A 10,050-nucleotide genomic window follows, 5' to 3' on the forward strand; every position below is an offset into this window, starting at 1 on the left:
AGCCCCTTCCTCATGCCCTGAGGATGGGGAGAGGAAAAGGGACCCCCATTTTAACCCCTCTGAGGGGTTGCAGGGTCCCTGGCCAGGTGCAGGCTGCACTGGGGCTGAACTCAAAGGGATTGAGGTTAAATAAAGCTATCAATGCAGTATACTCGTGATCTCCCCCTTCTATCATGCCAGCTGATGCTGAGTGGTTCCACTTGCACCCCCACTGCTGTCACTGGGACTCTGAGTGGGAGCCTGGAAACCCCTGCAAATAAACTCAAAGCCAGCCAAGGGCAGAGCTGTAGGGGCCAAAATCAGGCCAGGGAAAGCCTTTCCCCCACAGCCATTTGCAGCCACGTGCTTTCTGGGCAGGATGGAAAGGCAAGTGGAAAAGTTGAAACCAGCATTTTCTGTTGGAAAAATTGCATCCAGGGAAACTGTTCGGGTGCCTACCCACTGGGGAAACACTGGCCCTAAAACAGCTCCTTGGGGAGCCAGTGGAGCAGCTCATTCTAAAAGGCTGCGAGTGATTCAGTTTCTGAGGGGTCAGGGCTTGGCTCCAGAAGCTTTCCTTGTCCCACGGTGCCCTACTCACTTCTCCCTCTTTCCAGCTGCTCCAGCTGCCTGCGGGGGTGGGAGCAGCCACTGCTTTTGATACCACCTCCTGCTGCTCCGTGTCATGGGCATCGCAACCATCCCAGCTGCTGCTTCCAAGTTGAGGCCCCATTGGACACGGGAAAAGGATCTGAAAACCCCAGTGCCTGGGGGCTGGCTCCTCTGCTGCGGACAGTGACTTTTCTTGGGTTTTACCGTTGGCCTTTTTTGGTTGTCCTTTTTTATTCTTTTATTTTTGTCCTTTTCCCCCCTACTTTTTTTCCCCCTCTTCCATCCTTTTTATCCCATTTCATCCTTTTTTTGTCCTTATTTCTCTTTCTTGCTTTTATCATTTTCTCATTCTTTTCTTGTCCTTTCTCTTTTTCCCTCTTTCATCCTTATTTTAGTCCTTTTTTCACTTTTCTTTCTGACCCTTATCCTTTTTTTCTTTCTCGCCCTTTTGGCCTTTCTTTTTTCTCACCCTTTCTCCTTTATTTTTCTTTCTTGCCCTTTTGTTCTTTTTTCTCCCTTTTTTTTCTTTTTTCTTTTCGTCCTTCCCCACTCCCCCCCTTTTTTTTTTTTTTTCCTTCCCCCACCCCTTTTCCCCACGTCCTTTTTTTCCTCTTTCCAAGCCCTTCAGCCGCCCCGGGGCTGCCCCTCAGCCCCGTGCCCTCGCCTCCCCCCCCCTTCAGGATGCGCCCGCGTCTGCCGCGGGGCACCCGGGGGCACCCGGGGCAGGCCCGGGGCGGGCAGGGCAGGCCCGGGGGGGGGCGGCGCCGGGGCGGTGCCGGGCGGGGAGCGGCGGCCCCGGGGGCCGTAAAGCCGCGGGCGCGGGGCCGGGGCAGCTCCGCCGCCGCTCGCCATGAGGGCAGCTCTCGCCCCCGGCGTCCGCCTGCTGCGCGCCCTGCCCCGGGACAGCCGGTGAGCGGGGGGGGGGGGCTTCGGGGGGCCGGGGCCCATCGCGCCTCGCGCTGCACGTGCCGGGAGGGGGCCGGGGCCGGGGCTGGGGGCAGGGGGAGCCGCCCCCCGGGGATGCTGACTTCGTTCTCGGCGTGGACGCGCTCAGCCCTCGCGGCTGTCCCGCCGGTGCCGTGCCGCCCGGCCGGTCCGGAGCCTGGCCCCGGGTCGATTCCGTGCCGGGAGCTGCCCCCGCCGCGGTCGGCTCCGCCGAACCCCCCCCCCCCCCCCGCCTCGCTCAGCTGCGGGAGCCGGGATGTGCACGGAAAGTTTCTCTTCCCCTTTTTCTCCGGCCACCGGCAGCGCCTCGATTGGCCCTGCAGTGCTGCCCTGCGATTTTATTCTATTTGTTAAGAATGTTGTTGTTAAGCTATTTATTTTTATGGTTGGGGGGTGGGAAATAGTGATTTCTCTGCATTCCCAACCGCCCGCAACCCCCCAAAGCAGCGCTGTGCCCTGGCCTGCAGGGCTGCTGGGTGCTTCTGATTCCTGCTGCCAGTGCTGGGAAGAAGTGAAACTCCGAGGAGGAGCAGCACCAGCAAAAGCACTCCCCCCCCCCTCCCCCAAGCTTTTAGTTGGTTGCTTTTGATTTTTCCTATGGGGCTGGTGTGAGCCATAACGCTCCTTGGGCTAGGATCTCCCAGCTGAAACAATTGTTTCCATTGGCTTTGCTTGGCGCAGCATCCTCCAGAGACCCCCATCCCCACGTTCACCTGCACACCGGCGCACAAGCCCCGTGTTTCCCTGTTTTCTTACATTTAACTGGAGCAAACAGGAGGGATCAAAACGGGCAGTGCCCCCCCTACCCCACTTCCCCCTTCTTTTTTCCACCTCAGCTTCAACAAACGCCGCCAGCAGCAATGTGAGTCAGCCACTGCTTCCACCCGTGCCCCCGCGTGACACCAGCAGCGCTGCCTCACCCCGTGGTGCTGGGGGGAGGCACCAGCCCCAACCCAGGCAGTCGCTGTCGATTAGCAGTAATCCCGCTGTTATCTTTAATCCTGATGAAAATCTTGGGGACGGGCTTGGCCATGGGACCGGGTGCTGGGAAATACCCTGGGAAATACCTGTTCTGGAGCTGAGCCAGTTCAGCTCACCCATCCTGTGTGAAAACTCCCACCATCCTTGTGTAGTGTGGGGGGCGGGGGAGGATTGAGGGGGAACTGAGCCAAAAGGACCCTGCTTTTCTTCTTTTCTGTGCATTTCAAAGGAAGACCCCCAGGTCTCCAGTATGGGTTAAATAAGAGCAGCACGCATATATCCAAAAATTGTATTCACCTCCTGATAGCATTCATCCTGGCACCTCAGTGGTCCAGCTGTCTCTCATCCCCCTCACGTCACGTTTTCTCCAAAAGGCATGATTTTTTTTTTTTTTTTTTTTTTTTGAAGCGGGGCAGCAAGAAGCTGAGTTTTGCCAGCTGGGACAGTTCTGGTGTCCCCTGTCCCCCATCCCACCAGCCCCAACCCCTCTGCTCACTCTCTCTTGCAGCTACCGGGGGCTGACGCTAGTGCTGACCTTCTTCTGCTACACGAGCTACCACCTCTCCCGAAAACCCATCAGCATCGTCAAGGTGAGTGATGCAGCATACGTGCCACCCCCCCCCCAAACCCAGCAGGGGTCCTTGAGCACCCTGGGCTGATCTCACTCCACTTGCTTTGTGTCGTCTCCCCCCCCCCCCCATAGAGCCAGCTGCATCCCAACTGCTCGGCGCTGGGCGTGAACCCCCACAATGGCTCCAACAGCACCACGTGGTGCAGCTGGGCACCCTTTGGTAAGACCTGGCCTCCCTAATCCCCCAAATGCACCTGCATCTCACTGTGCCCCCCCCCGTGCTGGCTCTGTCCCTAAAGCTCGGGGTTGTTTTGGCCATTACCGTGTTGGGCTGGGCGGGCAGGGGGGCAGGTACTCATTACGCTGGTGGCAATCAAGCGGAGTGCTCATGCCCTGTGCCCTGGGCCAAAGGGCAGGAGCAGTGTAGTGGATGTCGAAATTGGGACTAGACTGGGACCATTCCCCTGCTCCCGGCCCCACTGTGAAACCTCCGGGGAAGAGGATTTGGGGGTGAGGACAAGGATGGGGATGTGCCTGAGCCCTAATATCGTCTTCTTTCCAGACCAGGACAACTACAAGGAGCTTTTTGGTGCACTGGACAATGCTTTCTTGGTGGCCTACGCCATTGGGATGTTTATCAGGTACCCAGGGGTCATCTCGGCTCCTCTGGCTCAGCCCAGTGCCCACCAGTTTGCACCAGTCTGCTTGGAAAGCTGTTTCCCATAGGGATGGAGGTGTGCAAAGAAGAAACCAGCTCTTCCCTCTCTCCATAGTGGCATTTTTGGAGAGCGGCTGCCCCTAAGGTACTACCTGTCAGGGGGAATGGTGCTGAGCGGGCTCTTCACGGCGCTCTTTGGCCTCGGCTATTTCTGGGACATCCACGTCCTCTGGTACTTCATCATCATGCAGGTGTGTCCCAGCCTTGTCCCACTTCAGGAGCGGGAAGCACCCAGGCATTTCCTCCCCACTCAGTGTAGGCGCCGAAACTGCCAGCCCGGTTTGGTGAGCGCCAGGCACGCCTGGCCACCACTCCCAAATCTGCCCTGGGAAGGATGCAAACACCCCCAGGATTGTCCCACTGCCTCCTTTGGCCATGGCACCAGGAGAAAAAAACACCCAAACCGGCATGTTTGCTCTCTCCCTGCCAGGTCTGCAATGGGCTGGTGCAGACGACCGGCTGGCCATCCGTCGTGGCTTGTGTTGGGAACTGGTTTGGGAAAGGAAAGTGAGTGTTTGTCCCTGTCCCTGTCCTTGCTTGCACCCATTCGTTGCTACTGACCCCACTGCCTTGTCCCCACCAGGAGGGGTTTGATCATGGGCATCTGGAACTCACACACCTCTGTGGGCAACATTCTGGGCTCGCTCATCGCAGGCATCTGGGTCTCTTCCAAATGGGGCTTGTCCTTCATCGTGCCCGGCATCATCATCGCTGCTGTGGGTGTCGCCTGCTTCTTCTTCCTTGTGGAGCGTGAGTGGTAGCAACGCGCGGAGACCCAGCACAGTGCCGAGATCAGTGGCAAAACAGTTTCTCTCTTTGTCTATCTCCGAGGGTTTTGGTCACCCCAAATAGCGATTTCCCATTGGTGACAAGCAGGGATATATCCTTGCTTCAGCACTAAAAGTGGAGCAAGCAGCACAGGGATGCTCAGCATCCTTTGGGGTCACAGCATGGCTGCCTCGGTGCCATTCGCTCCTCATAGCCAGCCCAGCTCAGAAACACGTAGGAGGACCCCATGCTTTTTACCAGGCTGTTTTGCTGCCAGGGATGCAGGTACCTGGGGGTGCAGCCCAGTGCAGGCAAGCAGCTGGTGCAGGGCTGCTCCAGAGCTCCCAGAGATGCCCTTTTCTTCTGGCAGATCCTGAGGACGTCGGCTGCAGCCCACCTCTGCATCACGTGAGTCAAATCGCTTCCAGCCTGCCCTGTCCTGGGCTGGGGGGGTTGGTGGTTTACAGCAAACAGTGCCAGGAAAGTAGGCTCTTGCTGGCCACCAGCTCTGTCATCCAAGCTTGTAAACCTCTTGGTGTCATGTCAGAAATTTGAGCAATGTTTGCCTGTTGGGGAGGATGCTCATTGCACTGGTGCAAGCATCCTATGAGCCAGTCCTTGGCCTGAGCCATTCACATCGCAGCAGCAAATCTTAAGGTTTCAGCCCCGTGCAGTGACCAGAGCTGCATCTGCTTGCTTTTAGGTGATGTCAGAGGAGAAGGACCCTGAAGGGGTGACCTCTGATGATGGACCACTGGGTGCCTCAGGCCACAGCAGCGCTGAGCACTCGGAGAGCCCCAAAGAGCCGTCTGAGGAGCCTGAAGCCATCAGCTTCCTTGGGGCACTCCGGATCCCTGTGAGTCCCCTGCTCCATACCCTGGTGGCAAAAAATTGGGGGAAAAAAAATCTCTCCTGATGTCTTCTTCTCTCCTCCCAGGGCGTGGTGGAGTTCTCCCTTTGCCTGCTGTTTGCCAAGCTGGTGAGCTACACCTTCCTCTACTGGCTGCCCCTCTACATCGTGAATGTTGGTGAGGTTTGGGAGGTGCTGTGATGGAGCCAGGTGGAGGGAAGCCCTTCTCCACACCCGGCCCCTCACCTGGCTCCTCTTCCTGCAGCGCATTTCGGTGCCAAGGAAGCCGGGGACCTGTCCACCCTCTTTGACGTCGGGGGCATTTTAGGTTTGTGGTGTGCCTGGGCAGAGGAAGGTTGGATGGGGGTGGGCTGGGGACAGTCCTGCCTTGCCAGCAGCGTGATGGAAAGTCCCCTTCATAGGAGCACCACAGCAAGGTCTATACCCTGCCTGTAGCACTCAGTGGGTACAAAACACACCTAGCTTTAGTTTTGTCACCCCAAGTGACTATTACAATACCTTTCCCTGGGTCTCTTGCTCAGGCTTGCCTTTTCCTTAAATGGTAAATACATTTCACAAGCATGGAGGAGAGCTGAGCTGAGTGCAGAGAAACCCTTGGCAGAGAGAAAGAGGCTGTTCATGGATAAAGCAAAACTCTTCACTCTGATGTTTAGATATTTAACATTGAGGGATCTCACTCAGAAGATGGGACAAAAGAGCATCCTGACCCAGCAACCCATTTGATTTTGGGCTAATTCAGTGTGAAGCCTTCTGCTGTTTTACCCTTGGGACTGATGCCAATGACTCCTTTTTCACAGGAGGGATCTTCGCTGGGCTCATCTCTGACTACAGTGGTGGTAGGGCCACCACATGCTGCGTGATGCTGGTGGTGGCTGCTCCCATGGTTTGTGTCATGTCGGGGACAAAGCCCAGTTATGAGGGCCTCAGGCAGCTCCTTTCCTCTGTCCCCATTGCATCAGAGCCACTTTCCCCTTCCTGGCACTGGTCATGCATTTGGCTGGGATTGATCAGTGATTCCCGGGGTGCACATCCAGACCTGGGAGCTGTAGAGTCCACAACAGCTGGAAAAACATCTGAAAGGGATCTTTTTCTTCCATCCTGCTATAACTGCGCTCTGTCTTAAAGCCCAGGCAATGCTGTTGGAAAGCCTTGGGGGCCCACTGAGCCAGTCCAGCTTCCGTCGCTTTGCCTTGCACCCCAGAAGCCCACAAACGCAGCTCCTATGCTGAGAACCAGAGCACTTGCACAGAGCTCACTTGGCTTCGCCTCTGCAAAGCGCAGCTCATCAGCTGTAACTGCAGCCCAGCTGGCTTGGGGCTGGGGGCCTGCTCCTTCCCACAGCCCCTCCAAAGTTGGCATGCACCAAAACGTGGCACACCATGGGACACGATAGCACTAGTGGGGCAGGTCAGCAGCTGTCGAGCCATGCCAGGCTGTAAATTGCAACAGCCCCTCTGTCTAGTGTTCCGTCTGGCAGGCAGACAGCGGGACATGGAGCCAAGCCTGTATCCCTCTGCCCCCACCCCAGCTGATGCTCGCCCCTTCCCACCCCATGTGGCAGGGGGCTGCAATCTTGGCATGGGGCACAGCCATGATTCAGTTACCTGGTGGGCTCCTGCCTTCTCCATCCCATGCCTTGGGTGCTGCTGCAGTGAAAACACTCAGGAAAGTGGCTGGGATATTCAGGAGTGGTTTGTCCTGTGTCTGTGTTCCAGCTCTTCCTGTACAACCGCATCGGACAGACCGGCATTGGCACGTCCATAGGTAGGAAGCTCCTTGGAGCAGTGGCTCCCATCACTGACAGGCAATGGGGCAAGAAGCTGAGGACTCTCCTGGCTTTATTTCTCCCCTGGACATGGGATTTGGGGAAGGAGGACCTGGATGGTTGTTTGCTACCATTTGGGGTACCGCTTTGCTACTTCACTGGGGAAAACATGATATAGCGAGCACCGTGTCCGTGCACAGACCAGGGACCACTGGGGACAATGCACCCAGTGTCCTGGTGCTCCCTGCACACAGGCTGAGAGCATGCAAAGGCTCAACTTCTCTCCATGTGCCCCAGCTCTTGGCCTGACCCTGGGGCTGTCTTGTTCCTCGCAGCAATGCTGATTGTCTGTGGCGCCCTGGTGAATGGCCCCTATGCTCTCATCACAACGGCGGTGTCAGCAGATTTGGTGAGTCACAGGATTTTTGCATTTTTAGCTGTGTTCCCCAATGCTTCCAACTCACGGCAAGGAAGAGCAGGGCTGTTGTGCTGTGTGATTTTTTTTCCTATCAGCTCCTCACCTCCTCTGCCACATGACTCCACTCCTGTCCCCTTGCACATTTGTCAAGCACAAACCCAGTGGAAATATTTGCTCGTAAATCATCTGGGAGTGCTGCAACCCTGCTCGTGCCAGGAAGCAGCATTCAGTCATCCCGTCCAATGCTGGAAATTGCCAGCATGAATGGCACTTGATCTGCTTTTCATCCTTATGTCTTGCTCCTCTCTCCCCACAGGGAACCCATGAGTCCCTCAAAGGAAATGCGAAAGCCCTGTCCACCGTCACAGCCATCATCGACGGCACAGGATCCGTGGGTCCGTGTGGCTGAGGGGTGCTGAGCGCCTATTTCTCCAGCAGCTGTGAGGGGTCCTTGTCTCTTCTTGCCCTTATTGGGGGCAGCCCCTAATGTGCCTTGTGTCCCCCGGCAGGTGCTGCGCTGGGCCCACTGCTGGCGGGGCTTATCTCCCCCACAGGCTGGAACAATGTCTTCTACATGCTGATTGCTGCTGACGTCCTGGCTTGCCTGGTAGGTCCTTCTGAGAAGGTGCTGCAGGGCTCCAGTGCAGGGTTCAGCCCTGCAAACAGGACTTTTCCCAAAGAAAAGCCTTAAAATGCATCTGCCAGTGATGGCACCTCGGTTTTCCTCTTGCAGCTTCTTGCTCGTGTGGTGGTGAAAGAGGTACGCGGGTGGTGTGGCTACATGGCAAGGAAGAGAGGGTACGTACGGCAGAGCCTGGCACCTGTGCTGCTCCAGACAGACGTTTGCTACCCCGTGCTGTCACTGCTGCACCTCCATGTGGGTGCCATGCCCCAAACAATTCCCAGGGCCATGTCCCATTCCTGTGGGGACAAAGACATTGTGGGGGCATCATGGGGGAACTGCAGCCAGCAGTGTCTCACAAGGCGCTGAGTGCACCCTACTTGTGCTGTTGTAGCTCTAGTGTGCAGCTAACAGAGTCAGTGCTGGATGGGAAGTAGCTCAGTGTGAGTATTGCCAGCCGCCCCCCGCTTAAGCTCCCAGAATTAAATGCAAATATGAGTCTGATTTGTCCTGATGTCTAGTTTGGCTCGGTGGGGTCACGAACAGCTGCTCTACTGATAGCTTTACAGCCAAGGAGGCAAAGGATCACAATGAAATGGCCAGGAAAGGGAGTGTGGGTGGGCATGCAGTAGGTCCCCATCTCCAGATGACTTGTGACACGTTAGCCCAGATGCCTGATTAGCAAAACATTGATTAATGCACTTGAAATGACCAATTGATAGACCAGCATGCCCACTTATGCTAATGAGCTAGATTATGCAGATTCTGAGCCTGCTAATCAAATCTGTGGCTAAACCACTGTGGGGAAAGTGCACGCAATCTCCAAATCAGCACCGGCCATCTCCAATTGCCACCAAAACCTGTTTGTGGGCACCAATGAGGAAGGGGCCCTGTCCCCACAAATGTTTGGTCCTTTATGTCTTGTGTTTGCAGGTAAAAGAGCAGTAGGCTGGGCCATGTGCTACGGTAAGTGTGGCCCAAATCTCCTGCTCCAGCCTCTGGTGGAGGGCTGTCAGGCTGGTCAGGGTGAGGCCAGTCCCAGCCATGCTGGAGCTGTCCCTGCCTGCACCGTAGCCCTGCTGTTTCATGCTGCAGGAGCAGCCAGCTCAGCTTGCAGCAACTCTGCAATGCCTTCTGGTCTTTGGGGAGCACATTGCCTCCAGAGCAGCTTGCAGATGTGCACATGCTGGGTGGTTTTTGGGTCACTTGCACTTTGGTGGAGGCAAAATGGTGGCTGGATGCCCTCCTTGTGCCTGCTTCTCCTTGTGGTATGGACGTGGCACCACGGCGGAGCTGCTTTTCCCTTCCCTCTCTCCTGATGCTGCAGATGGTGGAGGACGCCCTGGTACCCGGAGAGCAAGGCCAGGCTGCACAACGCTCAGCCACTTGCTTCTTTCCCACAGGTTCAAGCAGTTTTGATGTGCCCCTGCCAGCATCCCTGTGCTGACAGAGGGAGGAGAGGCCAGGGCAGGCCGGCACCACGCCATCGCCACCACCACGCTGGCCCTGGGCCCATGCCACCGCCATCTTGCCTCAGAGGGAGGAGCCAGCTGCCCACTTTTCTGGGCCAACTCTGTGCCATCAGCCATTTTATCAATAAAGAGGTGCGAAGCCTGTGTTGCCGCTCCATGCCCTTTCCACCCCATGGCAATGCTTGGCCAAGTCTTCCTGGAGGCTAGGGTGGATCACGTGTACCAGCACTCAGTATTTCAGTATGTCAGACCAAGAGGATGGTGCACCAGCACCTAGAGCACTGCCTCACCGACAACGCCTCTTATTCTTCATAAAGGACATTCCTAG

The 10,050-nt window shown here is 56.5% G+C and overlaps 1 protein-coding gene across 2 annotated transcripts; it reads left to right on the forward strand.

Annotated features, from left to right (window-relative positions):
* The first annotated feature begins 1,367 nt into the window (after nucleotides 1-1,367).
* Nucleotides 1,368-9,846, forward strand: SLC37A2 (solute carrier family 37 member 2). Of its 2 annotated transcripts, XM_084301481.1 has the most exons (19): nucleotides 1,368-1,500; nucleotides 3,026-3,107; nucleotides 3,221-3,308; nucleotides 3,651-3,729; nucleotides 3,862-3,997; nucleotides 4,237-4,313; nucleotides 4,390-4,556; nucleotides 4,945-4,982; nucleotides 5,278-5,430; nucleotides 5,512-5,602; nucleotides 5,690-5,752; nucleotides 6,243-6,328; nucleotides 7,161-7,209; nucleotides 7,546-7,619; nucleotides 7,945-8,023; nucleotides 8,138-8,235; nucleotides 8,362-8,426; nucleotides 8,645-8,693; nucleotides 9,654-9,675. In XM_084301481.1, exons 1-18 carry the CDS (start codon nucleotides 1,442-1,444, stop codon nucleotides 8,685-8,687), a joined length of 1,527 nt encoding a protein of 508 aa, XP_084157607.1. In that variant the 5' UTR covers nucleotides 1,368-1,441; the 3' UTR covers nucleotides 8,688-8,693; nucleotides 9,654-9,675. The 2 variants fall into 2 exon arrangements, with proteins under 2 accessions (XP_084157607.1, XP_084157608.1); XM_084301482.1 differs by lacking the exon at nucleotides 8,645-8,693 and having other exon boundaries at nucleotides 9,654-9,846.
* The last annotated feature ends 204 nt before the right edge of the window (nucleotides 9,847-10,050 follow it).

Source organism: Netta rufina, assembly GCF_964035555.1.
Source record: "Netta rufina genome assembly, chromosome: 25".
Classification (NCBI taxonomy): Eukaryota; Metazoa; Chordata; class Aves; order Anseriformes; family Anatidae; genus Netta; species Netta rufina.